Source organism: Lytechinus variegatus, chromosome 10 (genome assembly GCF_018143015.1).
Source record: "Lytechinus variegatus isolate NC3 chromosome 10, Lvar_3.0, whole genome shotgun sequence".
In the NCBI taxonomy this organism is placed as follows: Eukaryota; Metazoa; Echinodermata; class Echinoidea; order Temnopleuroida; family Toxopneustidae; genus Lytechinus; species Lytechinus variegatus.
Window position 1 is genome coordinate 31,049,690 of NC_054749.1, and position 26,719 is coordinate 31,076,408.

Sequence of the window (26,719 nt, forward strand, 5' to 3'; positions counted from 1 at the left end):
TATTACAGGACTGAAACCAGAACCTTGTGATTCGGCCCCGGGATAGATACTGAATACACCTCACATCAGTGGTGAATATATTATAGTATATGTATATTGCTATTCAAGAAATAACACATTAAACTAGCTGATACAAAAAGTTTGTAATACACAATGTCCAATATATCATTGGGCAATTTCCACTAATATTTATGTCAACATAACAAATTCAACAATAAAAATATAATCGATTCACGAACATTGTATATCAAGAAATTATGATTTATCTTATAGATAGCTCATTGACTAAATGTCCAATATATCAGACATACAGCAAAAAGAAAATAAAGTATTTCCAAAAAACTTGAATATATGTGAGTTCATAGCTAAAATTTGGTATCAAGATAATAATGGTATTACAAGAGCACCAATAGCTTGTCAACCAATTGTCCAATTTATAAGGCATTCTAATCGATAATGAAAATTAACAGGTTCAATACAAGATAATTAATTTCCCTTTAAGAAACTATTGAATAATCAACGTTAAATTTTTGGTATCAAGAAACGATGGTAATACTAGAAGAGTTTGTTCATCAGATGTCAATCGATAAGTCATGCTTTCTAATACTGTAAAATACTTTGAACACAAAACACTAATACTAAATTCAGTGTAACACAAACTTTGAATATATGAGTGTTACTTTGAGAAATGATTGTATTAATAGCTTGCAAGCCAAATATCCCATTTATAAGTCATGATACTCAATAGTCTAAAAGTAGTAGATCATGAGAAAATACTAGTGAAAAATATCCTGAACAGCAAACCATGAAATATGTGAATTACTGTTAACCAGTGTCTAATTTTAAGTCCTGCTATTCAATACTGAATAAAGTGATTCAACACATAAGAACTTTACTATTTTGTATAAGTACATAATTGTGTGAATAACTGTAGCAAAAAAGGGTTATTGAGAAATGAATTTTGATAGCTTGTCAACAGATGACAAAGTTTTTAGGCATGTTATTGAATATTGTATGTGTGGCAATTCAACGGAAAGCAATCAATCACCTTAAAAAATATATCTTCACTTGAAATACTATACTAATAATTTGGTATCGCAAAATAATATTACCAATTAACAGCTTGTAAACCATATGTCCAATATATGATATTATATAATATTTAATATTTTAAAGCAGTAAGTTAAACAAATCAAATGGAAATTGTCAAGTTATCAAGAAACTTTAATTATGTCTGTTACTGTTGCTAGATATTTGGTATCGGGGAATAAATGTAATACTATAGCGCAACAGCCAGATGTCCAATATATTATTAGGCATAAAAAATATGTGAGTTATTGTATGAAATATCAAGAAATGCAGACATACTAAATCAAAAGTGTCAGCCACCTGTAAACTTTCTTTACTCTTTCTGAGTAGCTGTGGTAAATCAAGAAACACTGACATTGCTAGTTGAAGGATGTCTGTCACATGTTCAAGCTATTAAGCATAATATACAATACCATAATACAAGTCATACAACATAAAAAAATCACTGACTAAAAACTTTTGAATATATCCGAGTTTCATTGCTAAAAATAGATGCACAAAAGAAGACTGTATTGCAAACAATAACACATTGACTAAACATCCAATATATCATAATTAATTAAGTAATATAGATGATAAGGTGGGAATCTGCAAGTAACTTACCCAGTGAGCAATACGGTGGCAAACAATAAACTACCTGTACTTGCGATAAAAAATCTGAATATATATCTGCTACAATGCTGAACATTTTGTATACAGAAGAGAAGCATGAAACATAATGTTAGATATCTGAGAAGTCCTATCATGACCCCTCAACACAAAGAAAAATTAATGAATTAAAAAAAGGTGCTGGGTTTGAATTACATACACAATTTCTGAAAATTTCAAATAAGCTGCAATTCCAACATAATTTTCTATCATAGACTTGGCATAAATGACGTCACATCAAAGCCAAATAGATACATGTATGCTTTTTAGCATTTAAGCAGCTGGAGCTAAGGCCTTGGAAATAGTGTGCCACTCAATAAATGAATAAATGAATATTATACAAAATTCCATGAAAATTATTATTTCAGAGATAAAAATATGATGATCTTAAATAAAAAACAGTATGTTTGAGGTATCCAGCCACTTGCCCAAACTCTCTAAAAGCATGCGAGTGCATGGCAGCAAATTTGATAAAATCAACATCTTAAGGCCTGGTCCCACTATCTGACGGACACAAAATGTATTCATAATGTGAATCCTTTTTGCATCCGTAAGTGCAGTGGGACCAACCCTTTAAAGCTTTGTGTTATGGGGCCACATAAAAATAGACATTGACAAAGGATGATGCAGTGGTATTTGAACCCCAAACCTTATGATCCAGTTCAGAGACTTAACTACACCTCAGCACCTCAACAGAAATGGGTGGAAATCACATATCAAGCAATAATTGATTTTGGGTTAAGCTGATAGCTATTTAAACACATGTCCAATACATTTGGCAAAATATTCAATACTGGTAATGATCAACAAGAATGATACAAAAGAAAATTATCAATTTACGAACAAAATATAATTGATTATACATATAAATCAGTGGTAGAATTTGGTAACTAGATTCAATTTTATATTTGGTATTAAGAAGTAGCTATTTAGCAGATAGCTACTTGTATACTGTCCAATACTTCATTTTCTTAGCCTAAGCGATTTTAGCAGAAAACAATTAAACCGGCAAACATAATAAACGGAGCAAACAAAACTGTGTTTAACATTCATATTTGGTATTGATTAATAAAGGTATTACTAGCTGCTAGCCAGTCTACGAATGTCCAATATATTGAGCATAAACTGCATAAGTACCCAATATTTTTTATTGTCAAATTCTGTAATTCTGCAAAAAAAAGTAAACTGTCAAAAAACTCATTGAATAACTTATAGCGAATCATAAATGTCCAATATAATAAGCACAATATCAAATATTATCTGTTGTCGACATGAGTAAATACTGCAGAAAATAAATAAGATTTCTGCCAAACAAATCCTTAAAATATAAATCTATGCATGCTAAAATGCTACAATTTTGGTGTCACATTGAGAAGCTTAACATTTTATCTGGAAGCTCTACCACACAACTCAACAATTTATCAAAAGACAAAGGAATAAAATGGTTGAGCTGTAAAAATCTCCAACTTCTTCACATTCTCTTAACACTAGTCACAACCTTAATCTGCCACTAAAACTTATGAATTTTGGCAAAAACACCCCAATTTGCGTTGAATTTGTAAACCAATTCAAGTGTAATAAGCATTTATAGGTCTGCATGTACTTATGAAATGTTGCAAAATTTTGGAAACCCGTACCCCCACAAATTCGGTCTTAAAAGTTGCCTGAGACCTGAAAGCAAAACGTTATGAAATGTTGCAGGAATCTTTTCATGTAACAGACTAATTTTTAAAAATGGTGAGGAGGAGCTGAATCAGCCAACCCCAAGTCTTATTAGGGTTAAGTTTAATATATGAGTGTGTTCTATAGTAAAATTAAATGGTTTAGCTGATGATAAAGGGCACCAGACTCTGGAGGTAGAAGTCATGGCACCATTTGTCACAGGGACATGCGTTGGCGTTGGGTCTTCACCTCTTCGTCGTTGTGGACTTTTTTTTTCGTAGTTGGAGAAATTGTTTAATGTAAATTTATCTTGCACAATTTTCATATTCTCTGTTTTAATGTAGATATTCATGTGCTATGTACTAAAAACCAAACAAAAACCTAGGATTTTTCCTTAATTCTAGTAATTAGACATATTCAAAAGTTGACATAGATGTACATTTGTAAATATACACATTAACTTCCACAAAATTGACCTTTTCCGAGTCAAATATTTGTTGAGGTCAATTTTTTTAGACCAGATTATTTAAAACCAGTGATATACCTCTTCTAGGACAGATTTCCATGAAGTCAAACAGATTTCTTTATCCAAAAAAGACTTGACTTGGGAAAAGTCACCTGCATGAATATAAAATTGTATTAAATGTAGAAAAAAAATAAGAAGAAATGACTACTATGGATGATAAGCACTCATTCTTCTCCCCAAATAATGTGAGTTCCTGTAATTGGATAGAATTCAAACAAACTCCCTTTGAAATTCGAAAGTGACATAAACAGATAAGTTATACATGTACATATTATACATATATTTAGAATACCAAACTGTAAGTCCCTTACTGCATCTAGGGGAACTGATGAAAAAGAATCCGATCAAATGTTTATATAATTAAATTATTAATCTCATATCAAAGGTAAGTTCTTACAGCTATAATTTAGATAATTAATATCTACTGGTTTGAATAAATATACAAAAAATCTACATGCAATCTTGGGCGAGGTGATTCATGCAAACTCTTTTTAGTTGTACCATCTTTTAGTACTACATAAGTTATTTCATCTTCAGTTGCAGGGGAGGGTTTTTTTTTTTAATTTAAAGATGATCACAATATTATTCAGTGGCATTAAATAAACATCAATGTGCATTTGCCTGGCAATGCACAAAACAAAAGTCAACTTAATATCACATTACTGAATTAAATATCAAACAGCTACACAAGAGCACTGATTAGAGTGATTTCATTAGCCACAATGCACCATCAATCACAAATCAATCATATCAATTTCAGTTAGGTTTAGTTTAGGGTTCAATATAGTATTCATTCATGATGGAGGGATTCCATTCATTCTCAAATTGTCCTTAAATTCACAAATATATTACACAATTTCTTTGAATTTGTTGGTACATAAACAATTGTGATTAAACTTCGAGGCCTGATTTCATTAAGATTATCATTGATAAAGGATACTTAATAAAGGTTGCAGCGCATTCAAAATCGTGCCGCTAGGATTATCTTGAAGGCTCAGAAGTATGAGCGGGCCACTCCTTTGTTAAAGCATTTGCACTGGTTACCAGTTGACGAAAGAATATCTTACAAAGTTGCACTGTTAGTTTTTAAGTGTATGCATAAAATGGCACCCGAATACCTCTATAGTTTACATAGATCCCACACCGGCCACATTATAGACTTTGTTCTAGTGAAGACACTACAATTTTTACACATTCCTAGAGTTGTTTCAAAAGGGGGAAGCTAGTTTTTACTTAAGCATTCCGAAATTATGGAATAGTTTACCAATTCACCTTCGATCATGTACTTCTGTTGAATCTTTTAAAAGATTTTTGAAAACAAATTTAGTTTTGTTGTAGTGTAACTGTAATATTGGAGAGCAATTTGTACAAAGTGCATAAAGCAATTTCAATTGATTATGCGCTATATAAGTACCAATTTATTATTATTATTACTGAATTCATATGGCAAATGTGCAATCAACCAATCAAAAGCCATGATTTCAGTAGCTTGTTACTTACCTAAGATAAAACAAGTTTTATGAAACAGGTCCAAGTGTACCAATGGCTTTATAGTGATAAAGGATACATTTATGGTGATAAGTTTGTGAATTGTGCAAAATTAAAAATAGGGTATAAAATGCAGCATAATAAAACATTTAGAGCATGTTCATACATATATCCCTTACCATTTTAGAATATAAAAAAAGTAATGGATCCTCTGAATGAAATACTATAAAGAACTCCTCCTGCGATTGTCCTCCATGAAGGACTTATAGGGATGTTGCAAGAAAATATTAGCATCAATTGCAAATTTTTGTTACAATTTTGCATTTGACAGTTTCTATTTCATGTGGCAAGAAGCAGATCACTAATCAATTGCAATACACATAATAGAATTGACGGACCCCATAATGGTTTGTAACTGACTGTTAGTTTCCTGCAACGCCCCAATGGTACGGCTTTATATCTTTCTATTTTCTGCTGCAGACTTCGCCTTCTCCATCACAAGAAGTAAGTGGTCACAGAATTCTCGGACGGCTCCCTTGCCACCGGCGGCTTTGGCCACAAACTTGGCAGTAGTTGTTATGTCACTGTGGGCATCGCAGGGTGCTCCTCCGATTCCGACTGTCTTCATGCAATCAAGATCTGGAGTATCACGACCTGGGGAGTAACAAGAGGAGATGTGCTTTACAGTTTGACATAGACATAAAAGACATTCTTAAAGTAGCCATCCAAAGAAAATTCATAAGTGATAATTATAAACAAGTTATATATATACACAACAAAAAAAGTAAGTCCCCCCTAAATCAAATTGCTGTAGCTTTTGAACGGAATTATTTTGAGATATGATATTTCGTAGGTGGTTTTCCACACTCATTAGGCAACTCCTGAGGAAATATGAGATTGATCAGTTGAGTCATGCATGATTAATCAAAGATTGAATTAAAAATGACAATTTTTTAAAGTCACAAGAGTCGTGTTTCAGATTGCGCAAATACAATGTTGGACAAAAGTTGTTTTTCAGGTGAATTTTATGGTGTTATACTGGTTTACTATCCATCATTTAGCCACTCCACACACAATTTTTATATTGTTATTCGTATGTTCATGGTTGAGTGAGCACATTGTATTGCAGGGGCCGCGGAAGCGGGGGAGGGGGTCAGCCACCCCCCCCCCCACTTTTTTCAAAAAGCATGTACAAAAATGTAAAAATGACCATACGATTGTGATTTTTTGCATGGTCAGCCCCCTCCCTCCCACTTTTGGCTCAGCTCCCCCCCCCTTTGAAAACCGTTCCGCGGCCCCCTGTATTGTGACGTATCATCATAGGGCGTTATGGTAGTATCCTTTACAACTTGCTAGATCATGTTAAAATTTGAAAATGTTGGTGGCTCCCCCGATTATAGGCCCCTTCCCCCATTTTAAAATTCTGGGTTCACCACTAATTTGCCCATAAATTAAACTGATCATGAGAAATTGTTATGAAAAGAATACATTTATGCCATATAAAGAGTATTCATTTCTAAGTTTTCGAATGTGCTCGCTCAACCATGAAAATGTTTTAAGTTCGGAAAGTGTGTGGTGATAGAAATGATGGATGATAAAACAAAAACATTTGAAACCGAATTTGCCCTCAATATTCACTTTATTACCCTTTAAAATGAGTCTGTGACATTGAAAATACCAATTTTCCCACTTTGATGCGTGCTCACTCATCCATGAATAAACATATCGATTTCATTTTTACACAGAATTCTGCCCATAGGCTGATAAACATTACTGCCAAATGACATTGCTAAAGACAGCCTTGAAAAAAAGTTCCACCATATTGAATGAGCGGTTACTTATTCTTAAACATATGCACCCATAATGTACACAAGTCTATGAGAGAAGAGGTAAAAATTTTCACAAATATGAAAATAGGGTTTGTTTCATGGGCGGTTTTTGCTACTTCTGCCAACAGTTTTTTCATGAAACTTCGCACATGGCTTCAGAGTAACACTATCCAAAAGGCGAGCACACCACAATAACTATTCAACACGGCACAGAGTGGGGCCAAGGCTTTGAACTTTCTTCTCATTTGCATAATTTTCTAATATTGTGTGCTCACTGATGCATTAAACATCGGGATTTTCATAAAAATCAAATCAAATGAACTATGCAAGGAGGTTTTTAACAGATATCCATAGTTACAAATTGCATTTTTTTCCAATAACGTAAAAAAGAGAGCATCACATTCCACATGTTCATTCAAGCGTGAATGTTTAATTTAACGCCTTTGAATCAAACGAAAAAGTTGAGAAAAGATCATTTTCAGTTACCAAAATGAAACAATACTTGCCTATGATATTTGAAAATCGTATTATTTGTTTTTAATAAATGTTCATTGAACCGTGAAATGATGAATATTGTTGAAGATACTCTTCCCCAAAATCACTGTCATCATATTATTTCATTCTTACTCATATAAATGTGTAAAAAAAATCAAATTATTGCAAATTTGGACTTGTGTTTATTCAACCGTGAAATTTAGCCAAAAAGTTGTATCGTGCCTTAGAAAGTACCTTTTACAAGCCTTCTGACTATTTTTCATGATAAAAATGTGGAATTAGTTCCAGTAAAATGGAATCAAAGTCATGATATTTGGCTTGTGACTTTTGAAAAGTGACATTTTTGCCTTCTGACTGTGCTCACTGAAGCATGACGCAAAATAAGTCCACAACATTTACTCAGAGGGTAGCTTATAAAATTACCTACACGCTCATGTAAAAATATACTAAAAACTCTCATTGGTTCGGAAATTATATATGTTTGTTTAAGGGGGGACTTACTTTTTTTGTTGTGTATAGATGAAAAGGTTGTCGTGTTAGTCACAAATATGTCACTAAAAAGTCTTATAGATGTCAAGGAAAAGCGAGAAATGCAATTATAAGAGACCCTTCTCACCCCCCTTAATCCACAGAAATTGACTAATCAAGCCACATGCCTGAGATAACTCATTATAGGCTCTAGCTGCCAACCTGAACAAGAACATTTCAGTATTTTCAGTGATTTTTAGTGAGGAAATTAGTATTTTCACAGGAATACCATAGGACAACACAAACTGAAACTTAAGAAATCAGTATTTTGCATGAAACCATCAGTATTCTTCTCTATTTTCAGTACTAAATATGGAAAATCAGTACTACTTGGCAGCTCTGTGGACTTAAGTGGAAGAAAGAGATATGATTGTGCGATATACTAATGGTTTTCCACAGATCTTTTTGTTGTATATATCTTTTTACCTCAAGTTTGGGGACTGAGCTATGATCTTTAAATGTCTAAACAAATTATCTGAATCATTATTTAATCATACCTGTGAATATTAAGAAATGCTAAATCTGGACACCCAATGGCTGGGGGTCAAGGGTGTCGACTAAGCTCCAGCAGGGTCCAGGGGCAGAGTGGTCAAGAAGGTAGTGCACCCTATAGCTCTTGGATTTAGCAAATTTACCCCTAAAAGGACTAGGCTATTTTATATGTATTGCAGACTAGGGGCATGAATGGCTCTATGGCAACTTTTCAACATTTTTTGTTCTCACATCAAATTTTGGAAATCCGGACCAACCAATTTTTAGTCATTTTTAAAGATTAAAATCATGACGATCCTGATGAAACCAGGACAGTTGGCAGGTGTGTTTAATTGTGAGCTTACATCTAAGCCTGAGTCATATCGATTATTTTGAAAACCGGTGTTCGACAGCTCTAATTCGATCGAACATCGATGCATCGAATATTGAAGGCGGGGAAAATTTAGTCTTTTGTTTTTGCGTCGATGCGATGCGCTTTGCATATTGCAATGCACTACGCACTGACGATATGCGCTGGCGTTGGCCGGCCGGGTGAGCGTTGCACAAGCAGATGACAGAGCAAAGTTCGTTTGTATTTTCCATGATCACAAAACACACAAAAAAGGCCGGGGACCAAAGCAGAATTCTTCCCAAAATATCTTCAACAATGATATTTGCAGATGACAACATATAAGTTTAAAATGAAACAATAATAAAGACATGAATCACGCAGAGTCGATCCGAATGATTTTCGGTCGACTAGCATTCGCAGTCCATTCACCAGCCCCGTCCGCAGCTCCGGCCGTACACTCACTCTCCCGAAACGACAGGCGTGCTTGACGTCAGCGCCAGCAAACAATTGCAATCAACGGAGAGCGCTGTAACTTGCCTGAGATTGTGTAGGTGGATCCAAAATGAGCTCCAAATAAATTTATGGGAATAAATACGTAATTTTCTCTGGATGGTCATTTGAATTGCTATTCAATGCTGATATAACGATTGTGAGGAAAGATTGTGGAATATGAGTTCTGACGATGTTCGAGAATTAATCCTGATAATGACAATCCAGTTTTTTAGACGTAATTGAGCATGCGATCAAAATATAAATACGAATGTTTCGAATCGAGCCCTAAATTCATCTAAATTATTACGATTTAACAAGATTTTATGGTCATACTAAGAATATTGACGATGTCAGCAAAGTATGTTATGTTCATATGGAAGAAATAATACTGGGATTATTTCTATTGTTATTCCATCTCTGGACGTCTCCTCCAAGCTCCGAGAAAATAAGCACAATGCGCATGCGTGTTTGATGACGTATGACATATTTTCCCATTCATGAAATCAGAGCCCAGAGTTGGGCACAAACTAGCTTCAAATTGATGGGAAAAAATATCAAACGCAATTTTCTCTGTTTTGTCATGTAAAATGTTATTATATGGTGATATTACGAACTTGAACAGAGTTTTTGCATGTAGACAATGTTCGAGAATCAATCCTGACGTGATGATTATTTTTTTTAGACAAGTGCACTAGCTCGACTCAAGAAGTCAAGTCGATCGTCATGAGATGTCCGCCATTGAAAATTGAAACGAAATACAAACGTTTCACATCAAGCTCTAAATTCATATTAATGATTATCATATGCAAATTATTGATAAATATTATGATTAAATAATGTTCTATGGTCATGATTTTAATATTGTTCATGAAAGCAAGATTTACTTTTTACGTTGATCGCGTCAATTTCCGGCCATTTTCTGGTTTGATTAAAGAACAGTACTGCGCATGCACGATCGATGGCCATTCCGTTCATGAATTCATCGTGACGTGCATAAATTATCTCGGCACGAGCAGACGAGTAAGACTCGAACTATGATCGAAATAAACTTCAAATTAATGGTGAATAGCATCATAATTACTCATTCGGTTTCATTTTGGGGGCAATAGAAATCAAGTAAGTAGTACTTAGTAAAGTTGGACATTACTGATATTTTGATGATTGATTGTGTAAACCAAACGAATCGGCCGGCCGACGTATTTTTTTTTTTTCGATGCACCGATTTTGCAAAATCTGCACCGGTGTTCGATGACATCGATCGAACACCGATTTTAAAATCGATTCGACTCAGGCTTACAGTTACATCATATTCCAAGCCTAATCTTATTAAAAACCACATGTAATATAGCATCACATGAACATGAACTGATCAAGGTGGTGATGTGTTATGAACCACATGCAACTGAGAATTTAAGTGTGATTTTAAGTCAGAATTAAATCAATGAGAAGTATCTCCACTCCTTTGTGTTTGCCTCACTTGAATTATCTACCAATTTATATTGCACAAGCTGCAACATCAAAAGGCTATTTTAGTCGTTTTGTGAACTTATTTGAGGCTATTCACATTTCCTCAAATCCTAGCATGCATAATATAATATAGGTTTTTTTCCATTTGGTCTAATATCAATTCGTCCAACTACCGACTCGTTAACTACCATTTTGTCTACCAATCAGTTCGTCCACTATCTACATGGTCTGCAATTTTGTCCACTCAACATTCTGTCTAGTAACAAATTGGTCCAATAGTCATTTAGTCCAAATACCATTTGGGCAAATTGGATTGTTAATTGGGCAGAATGTATGAAAAGAAAATGGGTATTAGATCAACTGGTTCTAAGACGAAATGGCCATATACGAACTGGTGATTAGAAAAAGTGATTATTGGACCAAATGGTTAATGGACCAAATGGCTGTAAGACAAAATGTTGATGGACGGAATGACATTAGACTGAATGAAGGTACACTATGTGATGAGTAGACAAGTTGGCAATAGAAGATGAATCAGTAGTTTACCATGGTACATCACTTACCCATAAAAGCAACCTGACTCCAATCCAAGTCTAGTTCTTTCCTCCATTCATTCAAACGATCCACCTTACTTTTGGCTTCAGTTAACATGCTGATTCCAAGCCGAGCCACCAATTTAGTGGTGACATCATTATCCTCATCTGCAAGATTGAGAATTCGTTGCAAGAGAAAGCTAATGTTTACACCTTCATTGTAGTTGAAAAGCTAGTCTAATTCAGTTTGGAGTCATTGTAGATAATTTGCAGTACACGATAATTATAGGGAAAATACCTGACATGCATTTGTGCTGCAAGATAATCTGAGAGCATTTCATCAAAGTTTTTATCCGACAAGTTGTCAAATCTGACTACTTTCCTTGATTCTGATTGGCCTCAAAACACTGTTACTATGGTAACTTTTGGATAAAAAAAGACTTGTCGGATAAACATACTACAGGTCCTTTCATGAAATGCTCCCAAGAGCACTGTCACAGCATCCATCATATTTAAAGCAGGGATACTGCAGAGGTGCAATAAAGAGGCTGAAAAGTTACTTTTTTTTCTTGACAAAAAATAACTTATAACATGATTTCTTTGAATGAAAATGTGCACAATAAAATGAAGGAGCATTTTTTTTACCAACAGCTACCCCTTTAGGACCAAATTCTTGATTAGTGCTAATAAGCATTGTGCAACGCTGGCGCCAATCCGTCGGTACCAGACCGTTAAAAATTGTTGTCGGGCCAGTAACTTTTCAGAAAAAGCCAGGTTTACTGGTCTGACATGACCAGTAAAAAATATATCAAACTGATACAAATGATATTTTCTTCTCTTTTGTAAATTATAAAAACAGCTCTTTAAAATTGAGAAATGACTCTCATAAATTATGTTGCGTGTGTGTAATGTCTTTTTTTTTTGGGGGGGGGGTAACAATAAGCATAAAAGACACTGAATTACACTGAAGTCTTTTCTTTCATGTACGTTTTTCTTTATTTTGAGTGACCAGTAAATTTCAGGCAAGGACCAGTAAAAAAAGGGTTAGTGTGGAGTCCTGTAATAAGGGTCTGTATCTACAGACTAGATATGAAATGCTGCATAAGGTCTGATAATCAACACCCAGCTATATTTATGAAATACAAATTCGGGAAAAGTAATATAATTTAGGGAAACCTCTATAGAGCTAATAATGGCTGAATAATTTAGGACAATCATATTCAGCTACAAAGTTCAGTTTTTTAAGTAATAAGTAAACTATGCAAATATTGGGGTAGTGACATGTGGGAGAGGTAAATATTGGCTAAGGAAACATGCCAGCTGAAATACTAAGAGAATAAATATGCACACTTAGCAGTGTGCCTGAAATTCGATGCAAAAACTGAGGAAAAGAGGTATATTTACTAGGTACTAATAGCATACATTTTCGGCAATACCAAGCATTTATCATGAAATCACAGCTGATGCTTTTAAACAGATCAATTTATTAATCTGCTATAACTTGTTGGTTACTGGAAAACATTAATTTCTTCATTATATGTCAAAAACATCATTTCAAAAGCATTATTTCCATGGAGCAATGTTTCCAGCATACACATACCTGCAATGACCCTGACCTCCACTCCTTTATCTCGTAACTGGTTGATACCGATGGTGTCACTACGACTAAACGAACGGAACTCATCTCCTACATTAAAAAAAAGGAGAAACAGTGATATTGTAATCTCAGTACAATCAAACCTAATTTAGCAGCTATGTGGTTTCCCTTGAATGATTTTCCCAATTGGTATTAAAGAAACCTGTCTGATGCTCGCCTCCATTGGGTGATGTTTATGAACAGTTTCAACTGCATTTGATGGCAAACGGTCAGATGACCAGAAGACTATGACACCCGGGCCTTGTAACACAGAGGTTAATGATTAGTCACTAATTTGAAAGAGCAACTGTGATTGGTTCCTCATCAATCAACTGAGCAAAATGTGTATGCAACGATGATCTTGATAGGCCATTTCATTTTGCGATTAATCACAATCCTTTGTGTTACGGGGCCCAGGTATCTTTACCATCCAATGGTAGCTACCATGGTAATGCTGATCAACAGACAATCAGAATCAAGGATTCCAAGCAAGTTACCATTGCATGGCAAAGTTACCATAATGGTAACTTTTATGCCATGGGGCAAAGAGGCCATTCCATAAATTTTGATTTTAATCTGACTTTTGCCAAATTTTCAGTTTGATCAATAAATTACACAACAGTTCATACATCAATCTATAAAAGGTAATGAGGACTTTTTTACTTACCGGTTGCAGTGAAATTGATTTGGTTGTCGATAAGGACACCATCAGCTGCAAAGACCACCAACTTTACTCCTTGGGGTTTCGTCTTGCCAAAGTAGCCAAACTTTATCACACGCTGCTCAGCAATTGGCCAGTCAATGTCCGTATCTATGTCCACACTGTATTCAGGCTGCATTTCACAGTATCCCACCCTAGAATCAACAACAAGTTCATAACAGTGTCAGGTTTTTGACAAACAACAATCAGTATAAAGCCTGTACTAAGTTTTATTTTGACATCAATGCACATATTTACGCAATGTGCATAGCACTGATATGTGCAAATCGTGATGCACAGATTGTGATGCGCACAAACATGGAACATCCATGTAGCATGTACAGGGACAAGCCTTTGTTTTATTTTGTACAAATGTAACTCTTTACGCAACAGGACCCACAAGAGGTACATGAAAATGAGTATATGGCTGGATACAGGTAGTGCAGAGTATATCACGCTGCTCTGTTAAAGCCAGGGTAATATGATACATTATTTCAATAAAATTACACACTATACATGTACATGTAAACAAAAATACATACATATATATATAATTGTGATTATTATAAATTCTACATACAATGTACATGTGCAAATCATACAAATGAAATTTAAGTTCAAGTTCATTTTGATATAGAACCAATTGCAAATATGAAGTAAACAAAACAGAATGGTAAGAATTTGCGGACAAAAGTAGAGTCAAAGCTTGTTGAAAATTGACCTTTATAAGTTCCTCTTAGATTAATCGGAGTGAAAAAATTGTGAATTTCACTCACTTTCCACCTTGAAAAAGTCCATCCATCAAAAGCTCTCTTGTTGCAAAGTAGAAGGATCCATTCTCGTAGAGCTCACCGGACCAGTCTTGCCTACGAGGTCTCTTTGCAGGGTTAAGGTTCTCAGCCTTCGTACTTACATCTGTATATTAGAAGACAATTGCGTTGTCATGGCAATTGGTATGATAAACTGCTATTAAATGGAGATATAGTACATCAGAGCATCAATGCATACTACAACAGGTGGATGTTTCATAAACTTTTTGTTACTTACAAGTGAGTCAGAGCGACTAAGAACTACAGGTGATCCTTTCTTGTGGTAAATGATATGTATGCTTAATTTTCATTGATGTTGATTTACACCTATGAAAGGATCACCAGTCATTCATAACTTACTTATGAATAGATTTATGAAACACCTACCTTGGGTGTTTTAATAAAGCTGTTTTGTAAAGTATGACTTACAAATGACTTGAACATGCTGTGCTACATCAAACTCACAATTTTTTTTCTTCTGCAGCTATAGTTGAAATCAAAACTTTGTAGATAAGAATGATGTTGTTTAATAAGCATCTAAGTTTGATTAGGATTGTGGGAAACGTTGTTGCAACAAACATGAGAGAAAAGTTGAGTTTTTTAACACATGTCATCCGTGGTGTGTGAGTTTGTGTATAAAGTCTTTAGAGCTAAATCATGACCAGCTTTATAAAACATCATCCAGGGGTCCGTAACAGAAAGCTTAACAAAATTCATACAGTATTTTTTTATGATAGATTGCATTGACTACAATGCACAATTAGTAATTAAAATCAAGCGTATAATTGTTAACCTTTGAGCTACTAGGCCCAGGACACTGTTAATAACACACTGTTATCGCAATTTTACCATAAATGCTAACTTTATTCAGCATCAGTGTTCTTCGATGTTACCAAAAATAGAAAGCTTCTACAACCATTTAGAGGAATTTTCATATAATTAGACCACCACCACAACCAGCAGCTGCAATATCATCACCATTGCCATCAACATAAGCAAAACCCTCATCTATACCAACACCACCAATATAACCACCAAAACCAAAACTACCGCAAGTAGCAACACCATCACTATCCTACAGTAGCCTACCACCCTACCACCATTATCATGAATACATGTACCATAACGACTACTGCCACCATTACTGCCATCATCTCATTCACTGCCACTGACTGCTCCACCACATCAACAAAATTACATGCATATATAGCTATCTGCCATTATTAACATCACAACTGGGCAATTCCTTCAAATATGTAAGTCCGACCTCTATTTGTGGGACCTGCATGAAATTTCCTGTCTCTGATTTCTTGATCATTTACAGTCTGTAATGTCCTCAAAGGACCATATGACTTGGTCAGTTTATGAAGTGAAGTAAAACTTGAGAAAAATGGGGGTCGTATGTACAAAAAGGTTGATTGTTTTATGGAACTGCCCAACTACTACCACCACATTATAGAGGTACTATATAAATGATGTTAATTATTATTTTTATTACTGATTTCTATGCACCATCACAATCATCATAAACAGTTCAATATCATTATAACCACCATTTCTACCACCATCATCACCACCAATATTACCATCCCCATCACTAACACCACCATAACCACCAGTAAAAATATACCAAAATATGCAAATTATAACAATCTTTTTTAGTTATAGAATTAAAACTCTTAAAACCATCAAGGTATTACAGAGCAAAAAAAAAAAATGAACAATGCTCATAATGATCTTCTTCTTCTTCTCATGTTGGTTTGAGTGGCAATTAGTCATATTTGACTATTGTTGCTAACTTGCCATTGATTCTTTCTATAAAATCTCACTTCTCACATGAATCTCTCAATAGGGATGTGTACTATAGTATCTTTATCCTTGGTCCATTCAGCGACACACTGATGAAGTGAACATTGAAATGAACATGATAAATAAATAATAGATAATTAAAGCATATATAAAGTAATGTATCAGAACAGATATAGAGATTATTTGGATGAAAAGACAGAAGAAAAAGAATGTGGTGGAGAAAGTAGAGAAGATGATGGAGGACAAAGAAGAAAATGAGGATGAGAATGGAAAACAGTAGGAGGGGAGAAGGATATGGATTTGAAATTGAAGACCGAAGATTTCCTCCTCTCTGGAGGAAAATTCCTCTAGATCTAGATTCTCAATAAGACAGCTCTCCCAATCTCTCCTCAAAGGGTCCCCTTCCTGATGACACTCCCCCCCCCCTCCACACTAGGAACCTATTCACATTCAGACTTATTGGTTACAAAACTCTATAATGTCTGCAAAAGCATATGCAGAAGCGTGCTCAAGCCTGGAAAAGAACATTTTCAATGAAATATGAAATTTAAAGCATTGCCAAGTTAATACATTATCTCGTTAGGCATATTCGAAGCACTTTGTTAGAAAATACCACAAAGGTCACCCAAACATAAGCACAAGATACAGAGTGTCAAGAAAGAATAAAGTTTCATAGTGAAAATTTCCCTCCTGAATATAAACATTTACTAAAATATTTTTCTCGTATAAAGAATTACTTCTTGATAAAACATAAATATTCTTGATAAAAGGACCCTGCTTCTTTCCTAGTTTTTGGATGCATTATTGAAGAAATAATAGTATTGATGCATGCACTAACTGTTACTTTAACCTGTAAAGATACATGTAGTAAAAATAAGCTGAATTTTCCATGTGGTGAGCTTTAAAAGGGTAAAATAAAATCATAGCAGAAATTACTGTAATAGAGTCTTGCCTCCTTTCTTTATTCTCTCTGAGACACACTGTATGAATAAAAATAGTAATAAAAATAGTACCATGGAAAGCAAAGTTAGTAATACATGTCTACCTCCTGATTTATAAAGCAATTTCTGACAATAAAATGTTTGTTTTAATACAGTAAATTATGGGCGCAGATTCTGCATATTTGCATATTCTCCTCTCATTGAGGAGGATTCCTACCATACTACCACTGTAAGGTCGTGTGGGGAATTTAATTTTGCTTCAATCATCACATCGGTCTGGTCCATAATTCTATTCAAAATGAGGAAATAGAAATAACCTGCTACAGTACAAATCATTTTAAGGTAAAAATTTAAACATTTCTTATGTTTTGAATGACCCCCCCCCCCATTGAATTACATTTATTGTGACAATGTTTTAAATGAAAGTCATGAACCCCATTAGAAAAAAAATTAAACAAGGTAACTTGGCACAAACACATACATGTAGCAATCAAAATATGGACATACAACTTAAAAAAAAAAAATCATCTGAAAAAAATATGTTAACAACTGTAAAATCATAGACAAGCATTAAAAAGAACCGGAACAAGCTACCAACTTTCCTGAAGACTGCTACATTGGTGGACCAGTTAAAGAAGTTATTTATTCCCTTTCAGAAAATTTACTGAGGAAGAAGGGAGACCTTTCTCAATTATAAACAATTCAATGAAAGAAATAAATCAATGTATAAATGAGGGAGACATTGATTGAAATACTGTGGTTTTCACTAAAATATCAGACAATTTTTCAAGGGGACTCTATGACAATCAGGAAGACTTGGCAGCCCTGTTTTTCTCTAATTGAACTTCTTAATCTTTTCATTTCTCAACTTCTCTCTCTTGAAATATAAGCCATGTACATGTTGTGGAAGATATAATAAAGTGCTTTGCAACAAATAAAGGTGCTCTAGCAAACATGCAGTGGACTGTACACTTGATGTAAGTTGAAAAAAAAAATGGTAGGGTAGTGTGCAATACTATATCTTATCAGCCTACCTTTGTCTACGGGGGTCTCCGTCCATCTGAAGAGGTGCCTCCGAGTAACAGCAAAAACAGAGTCAAAGCCCATATTCCTGATCATGTGACACGCCCTCTGAAGGTGGGACGGGTGCAGGCATGGTGATGTACACTGGACTTGGCCCACAAAATTTACCTCTGTCAAAAAAAAGAGAAAGAGAAATAGCAGTGAAAAGATGACAAGGAGCCCTTATACCCAGTGGTGTAGATGGATGGGGTTTTAATGTAATCATACTTCTTCAATTCCTCAAGGGTATACAGTACGTTCATACATAGATGTAGCTTTTTAGAGTCACATGAAGGATTTTTGCCATACAACAGTTATACATGGAGACAGAGTCCTAAATAAGGACGGTTGGTATTAACAGAGATAAAGTAATAAAGGAGAATGTTATATTGAAAGGTAAGAGAAAGAGAGTATTCTTTCTTATACTCCATGAGCAGCTCATATGGAGAGTCAATTTATGTTTTGGTTGTCCACAATGAGTCTTATGCCATGGCTTTCCTATTGTTCTCACATTTTTAATAACTATACTCCTTTAATTCATACAAAGGGCAATCACATATATTACACCTTACTTTCTTAAAGGGATGGTCCAGTCTGGAAATATTACTATCTCAATAGAGTAAAATTTACAGAGCAAACAGTTGAAAATTTCATTAAAATGGATAACAAATAACAAAGTTATTGAATTTTAAAGATTTGCATTATTCCGGTGAAACAGTTCTACATCTAGGCATGTCTTTATGAATATTCATTAGGTGGGCTGATGATGTCATATCTCCACTTGTTCTTTTGTATTTTATTACATAAATTAGGTTTATTCAACATTTTTCTACCAAGAACTTAAACAATTGGATTGAAAACTGATTAAATGCCTTAGTTATTTATTGCAGCAACTTATGTCATCATAATGGAGACACATCATTTACACATGTATGAAAAAATGAAACAATTATGATTTTATGTAAAAACATAAGAAAAAAGGAAGTGGCCATATCATCAGCCCACCTAATGAATATTTGTGACGATGTGCATATAACTGTTTTCACAAAGTATTGATAAACTTTAAAGTTAAATAACCTTGTTATTTGTTATCCGATTTTGATGACATTTTTCATCATTTTCTTCAGTGAAGTTTACTCTATTTATTTAGATACAAACATTTTCAGCCCGGACCATCCCTTTAACAAATCGTAAATGCTTCACATAGCTGAGGTTGATTTGGATGATTTGGATCAATCTTGGCTCTCTTTAAGAGTGAGCCCAGCACTAAATGCTTATGCTATTTAAAGTAACTTTGCTATTAAAGACGTTACGGTCAATCTTACCTGGATGTTCTGTGAGGAATTCTTGAACAGCCTCGATAGAAGTGGCTTGATCTCTGGAAGTATGAGGGCTTCTCCTGTGTACCTGAGCACCCCATTCCTTAGAAATTCTGGCAATACCATCGTGATCCGTTGACACCCACACACTGTCAAATTCTGAAATCATGATTTAACAATTTATTCATCAAATTGTTCTAAAGCACTTAAAACATAATGGCCCATATTCTGAAGTCAGGTTTAACTTAAACTCAGGTTTAAAGTTATGGTTTAAGTATGGGAAGCCAAAAGTATCAATTTTTTGTATTTAAAGTTGAACGTTTATGTTTACTGTCCTCTTTCCTGATTCATCGATGGTGAAGAAAATCATCTATTTATACTTAATAGACAATTATGAATGATTTGAGAGCCAAATGAGCTGAATTATGATATCTCTACTGTTAGTTATTTATGTAACAATTGGCTTTCCATACTTAAACCACAACTTTAAACCTGAGTTTAAGTTAAACCTGCTATCAGAATACGGGCCAATGACGCAATATTTTAGAGGTGGCCAATGTTTTAATATGGTATGCTAATTCAGATAATTTGTGAATGTTGCTATACATGTATATGCTGTACCGTATACTGTCAGGAAAAGCTTGATTATGGAGTAATGATATAGAAAGAGTTCTCTTTGAAAAATGAAGGGGATTTTTTTTCAGACAATATAGGTTGTGACCAATATCATATTTCTATTTTTAAGAAAAAGACAGCTTATTCTGAGTTACCCTCAAAATGTAAAATTTTTAGATGCAATGATTAAGCACCTCCGGTGTCAATATCTGTATTGATTTTGTTGATTATTGACTTCATTTTTATGTGCCGATGACAACTTGAAGGCCTTTACTCAACCATGATCATCGGCTTCATCACCATGCACCAGCACATCATATAGCAAACTACATGTCCCCAAGTGAACTTTTCTTTGTACATGTACATGAACCAAGAAGCATGTATCACTACCGAAAACAGAAATAAGCAGACTAAACAAGTCAAAATACAGTGTAGAAAACTGTAATAAAACAAGATCAATAATCAATTTTGTAGCCAATCTGGCATGTAAGTAGGTCAAATTTGCCAGATGAAATCAATAAAGGAAATTTTATGACAATGGTACATTTAATTTTTTTATTAATCAACATTGCAAAGCATTGTCATTGGATGGGGCAGCAGGTAATATGTTTCTGTCCAATTTCATGCAGGAAAATAATGAACAGTTTTCTCTGAGCTTCCCTTTTGTGTTCTCCTATTATGTTTCTTATTTGCTTGTAATCTACAATTGGCTAGCAGATATTGGATTCATCTTCTAAATTTCAAGCAGAATAAATATGCAAATTCACATAAAAGACATACATGTACTCTGACAAATATAAAGGAAAAGGGAAGTGTATAAAAATATTCAAAAATTTGCATAATTCCTAAAGTTTTGCACCTCTCCTGACATTGGAGAGTAAGGGTTAACTGTTTAGTGATGTGTCGATTCCTTTCTAATTTCTCAAATATTTGATATCTATTTGTTTTTATGACTTATATACTACCAGGAATGAGAAATTTACTAAACGTTGATTGGTTCATTACATGTAAGTCAAGACTGCTGTTATTCCTAAAGATTTCTTTGTTATTGAACAATGTACATGTATTTGTGATCAGGCATGGCAAAACCTGAAAAAAGTTACAAGAAATTGTTTCAGTTAAATATATTCCTACTGAAAGAGAAGTAACTCAGCTTCAAAATGATATATCAACTCACTACTATTGGAAATTCCTTACCTTAATTTATTACAAAGAGAACAATGACTAATGACTACCATAGAATGTTACTATGGGGAAAAGAGGGATTAAATTTGACAAGTCTATTGAAGCACACATCTATTGAAACTTCACACTATTGTGCAAGGTGAAAAAAGAATAAGGAATAGAATTCATTCAAGTTATCCTAGAAGGGGGTCGCTTAATTAGCTCCAAATTAGCCACACTAATTATTAGGCATATCTTGTTCTTGATTATGTAGAAGCATTGAAAGATCTTACCGTTTTTAATTAGTTAATCAGGGTTAAAAATTAGAGGGATACTTTGGTATTCAGGAAGAACAAACTGGAAAATAATCTAAAAATGAGACAAGAGTGTCGCTAAGGCGAGCCCATAATACAACCGTCTGTAAAGCGGAAAATGGAGTTATTGGTCAAGCAAGAAAAGTGGAAGGTGGTGACTTCATCTTTGACTTTCTGACCTCAAAATCAATAGAATTGCTGAGATCTATGCTAGTATCATACACACCAAATTATATGAGTCTACATTGTAGGTAAAGTCAACTTTAAAGTTATCGCGTTAACAAGGACTTCAGAAGGGTAAGATGAAAACATGTCAGTGTGACCTTGACCATGGACCTTTTGACGTCAATATCAATAGGATTTCTGGGATGAATGCTACATAGTATCATACAAACCAAATTATATGAGCCTAGGTTAAGTTAAACTAAATTTATCGCGTTTACAAGGGGCGGTCGCATTAGCAATCTTTTTGCCAGAGTTTTTTAATGTGTAATTTTCAATGGCTTAATTTTGCCAGAGTTTTTGCTTATCTTATTTATTTTATTAAGTTTTATGCAACGAGCCCATGGACTGCAGAAGGGTAAGATGAAAATATGTCACTGTGACCTTGACCTTTGACCTTTTGACCTCAAAATCTAAAGGCTTCCTGGGATCCATTCTAGTATCATACACACAAAATTATATGAGCCTAGGTTAAGTCAAACTGAAGTTATCACGTTTACAAGGAAAAGTTATCGGACAGACGGACACCGAGCGTGATACCATAATACATCCCATCTTGGACGTGCATATATAATAAAAATAATTTGTCCAATAAAAACTATCAAAAGAGACAGTTGGGTTTGTTCTGTACATGATTTCTTTATACACTGTAGCCCATAAAAATACTCTTTAAAGAAATACTAAAAAATTGAACAATTATTTGACCATTCTGACCAAAACAACTCAATTCAATTCAATTTCATTTTTAATATTCACCATGTAAAAATATTCAAATATACCTGTAATGCAAAATAACATACAATACAACAAATAAATCCAATATATTTAAGAGTTAATTTAATTTCAACTCTTAAAATCACAGAGAGTGACTCTTGTGGGTTTTGCCATGCCTGGTTATATTTTCATGAGATATTTTAAAGAAAATACATAAAAAAATTAGATTTACATTTTCAAGTGTAATCTAAATCAAATAAATAAGATTTAAAAGAAATTATAAAGTAATCATACCTTTCCCTGACATAGAGATTTAGGCCATAAGAGCTACCCCCAAATCACAAATCCTTCCACCCATTTAAGCACTTGTCAGTAACATTTTCCTCTACAAATTGAAAAAAAAATCATTAGAGCAGAAAATCGCTCAATTTTCCTCTGTACAAACCTGATGTCACAGTTAATTTGGGTTTTTTTATAAAGTACTCAGCTATCAAACAGGGAGTATAACACTTACATTCTAAAATATTGTGTGTGTTTTTTTGCAAATTATGAAGAGTTAGAGAGATCATTTTCAAAAGTATGATTTTAATTGATTAATTAGACCTCACATTTGACTCTTTTTTTTAATACAGCTGACTCTTCATTTGACAAAAAAATCAACATTTTTAATAATTACCGGGTAGGCCTATTTTCAGTATAATTAGAAATTTAGAAAAAAGTTTCCTTTTAAAAGCTTAATGTTTTGACGTCACCGTAATTGGTCGCAAATGCTATGGTCCAATAAAATCAGCTCAATTACATGTGGCGGAGTATACAATGGTGAGTCAAACCCAATCTTCTAAATCCTTTTTTTTTTTCAAATAATTATTTAAAAAATATTTGTTTTTGAAAAAAAAAATATATTAAAGTAAAAAGAATTGAGTGATCAGCCATTTAGACTATGTATTATGGCTGGATTCATGATTGGGAAAGAGGTAAAAGTTTCATTTTTGCTCAACCACAACACACACCATATTAAAACACGCCCTGACTCCATTGAGAGTAAGCACACGTTAGTGGATGATTTTTATTCTCTAGTTACCACATACAATGTAAATACAAATGTAGTGTGGATGGGAGTGTGGATCGCAGATCCCACAATTTGAAGGGCGAAATTAGGATTTTCAGTGACTCTGCATGAGTATATTGTTTGGTGTGTGTTGCAGTGATGACTGTCTGTGCTGGGCCTGGCATGGCTTGTGAAATAAGTTGACATGTAGTCCTGTCACGCTGCAATGCATTCAATATTTCACTAGAATAATTTTCATATGAGTTTTAAGGGGAAGTTCACCCTGAAGAAAAATTTGTTGTAAAAATAGCAGAAAAAAATAGTAAAAAATATTGGTGAAGGTTTGAGGAAAATCCGTTAAAGAGTGAGAAAGTTATTAGAGTTCAAAGTTTTGGATTTGTGACGTAATAAACGAGCAGCTGCCCCATGTGTTATGTAAGATAAAATGCATGAATTTCAAATTTTGTATGGTTCCTGATAACTTAATTTTGTTTTCTATTCATGATCGGGTGTGAAGTAATTTGTCCATTGATATACAAAAGGTACAGTGAAAACCACTTTCAATTTTCTGAGAAAATAACATTTCATTGATTTTTTACCATTCGCTATGTAGGAATGCTGCTCACATATGACGTCACGAATCAAATAATTGAAATTCTAATTACTTTTTAATTATTTGATGAATTTTTCTCAAACCTTCGGCAATATTTTTATTATTTTTTCTGCTATTTGTACAATAAACTTTTTGTCAGGGTGAACTTCCCCTTTAATAAAGTGAAATAATATATTAAGAAATATGAAAAGGATTCCTCTAAGTCTAAGTACAATATCTGCAGGGGCCGCGGAACAGTTTACAAAGTGGGGGGCTGACCATGCAAAAAATCACAATCATATAGTCATTTTTACATTATTGTACATGGTTTGGGAAAAAAGTGGGGGGCTGAAGCCCCCCCCCCCTGCTTCCGCAGCCCCTGATCTGTTCTAATTTGATAAACTTCCTAAGTTCCTATTCAATTCATGGTCTGGAAAAAAATGTAAGTTAGATTACTGATTAGAACATCCATGTCCAAGATACAAACAATTAACCACTTGTTCACTGCTACCATTCTGCCTGTGGAGAATCTACAGGTAGGACTATGGTATGCCAATGCTGTAATGAGCACACACTTTAAAATATCACTTTTGTGAGTATTGTGACTAAAATTATCAATTTCCATACAGTTGCAATTCAATTTTCATAAGTAACTTTAAATAATTTTTGTATTGACCAGAGCACTCAAAAACTTGAATTTTGGGCATATCTTTGTGTACGCCCTCTATTGGTGGAAAGTAATATGGCAAGAAATTTTGCATTTTTCAAGCTCTATTTTTAATAACGAAAAAAACAATTCAAAGAATCAAATTTACTTAAGACCTAAGTTATATAATAAAAAGCTGTAATGGAAACTGACAGTATAAAAAAAATCAAGCATTTGTCCAAAAGAAAGAGAAAATAATCCAAACATTGTCAACCTTATTTTGCCACACATAGAGATGTACATACTACATGTAGTCCTAACTAAAAACAAGGTTATATCATATCCTTGTTCATTGAATGAGTGCAATTAACATTGAATGAACAACAATAAATTAAATAATCATTAAACAATCAATGAAAATGAAGAAAAAAAATAGCAATTAAGTATACATTGTTAACATTAAATGAATCTGTAAACAAGCAGGAAAAAATGCGATGCAAAAGGCCAAAACCATGTCCATGACTCATGACTCATGAGCATATCAATTTTTTTTTTTTAATTCAAAATTGCTTCCTAATATTAAAATAACTTGTCTTAAATTTCAAGACTAATGAACATATGATACTATGGTGAAAATTAAACATGGCTTCACAGCCTTTCTCGTGCTATCAGCAATTTACTGCACCTACAATACATTCAGTTTCCTTTTCATTCACATTCCTCCGTTTTCTTTTTCTGGAAGGCGTTTCACAGACTTCGTTCACCGAACACTTAGAGCACTTACCTCCCGAATCTACGGCGGCGCGAAGCACCCACGCGATGAGGGGCTGTCCTGCGAGCGCTTTGATGTTCTTCAGTTTAATACCTTTGCTCCCACCGCGAGCAAGGATCAGACAGGCAAAATGTCCGGACCTCCGATTAGAATCCCCGCAATCAGACATCGTGATGTTGTTTTCCTTCTTTGCAAAATGTTTAATCAGGCTAGATTTAGATAAAAACAGATGATCCAAACGCCTGCTGATCCGGGTAGCCGCAGATCCGAGGTCGCTGCCTTTACACCGTGTACCGATTCTGGCCGGTAGAGGGCGTCAATACTAATTGCGTCAATTGCGTTTACAAAAAGCTCCGTCATTCCAACCACATGTGGTTCCCACTGAACTGGAAATGGGAGTTCCCCTATACATGCAATAAAAGAGGCCGGAAAGGGAGGGGTGGGGCCTTCTTGATCCTAATTGATCTTATGCTAATATTTTATGCACATAGCACAGTTATATGATGACTTTAGTTAATTCATCTGGTCTCCTTCAAAAACATATCAAATAATACTTCGAGCCACTCCACCCCTCACGTACCGGTATATCAGTATCGTTGCAACGCAGAAAGTCTGCAACATCAAAAATATACTCAAGCTGTAAAATGCTCCAAAACAGCTACATATCACTTTTCCCATTTTGAATTCATGTCAATGTCACTCCAACAATAATAGTTACCAACATAATTCTTGCAGCCATCAGCCATCATCATATAATTTTAAATTTCGCTTACACT

The 26,719-nt window shown here is 34.3% G+C and overlaps 1 protein-coding gene across 1 annotated transcript; it reads right to left on the bottom strand.

Annotated features, from left to right (window-relative positions):
* Positions 1–26,231, bottom strand: LOC121422226 (N-acylneuraminate cytidylyltransferase-like). The gene is made up of 8 exons (XM_041617137.1): positions 25,956–26,231; positions 19,863–20,015; positions 18,510–18,668; positions 14,693–14,831; positions 13,884–14,071; positions 13,181–13,267; positions 11,611–11,748; positions 1–6,067 (listed from the first exon to the last, which is right to left on the bottom strand). The coding sequence occupies exons 1-8, from the start codon at positions 26,110–26,112 to the stop codon at positions 5,868–5,870; spliced, it is 1,221 nt and encodes a 406-aa protein (XP_041473071.1). The 5' UTR covers positions 26,113–26,231; the 3' UTR covers positions 1–5,867.
* Positions 26,232–26,719: the final 488 nt, after the last annotated feature.

Bases quoted from the DNA above. Each gene is read 5' to 3' on its own strand.
- LOC121422226 (XM_041617137.1), bottom strand. From the start codon at position 26,112: ATGTCTGATTGCGGGGATTCTAATCGGAGGTCCGGACATTTTGCCTGT. The intron at 20,016-25,955 runs GTAAGTGCTCTA...TCATGATTTCAG, and splicing joins CGCCGCCGTAGATTCGGGAG to AATTTGACAGTGTGTGGGTG. The intron at 14,832-18,509 runs GTAGGCTGATAA...TCTAATATACAG, and splicing joins GGAGACCCCCGTAGACAAAG to ATGTAAGTACGAAGGCTGAG.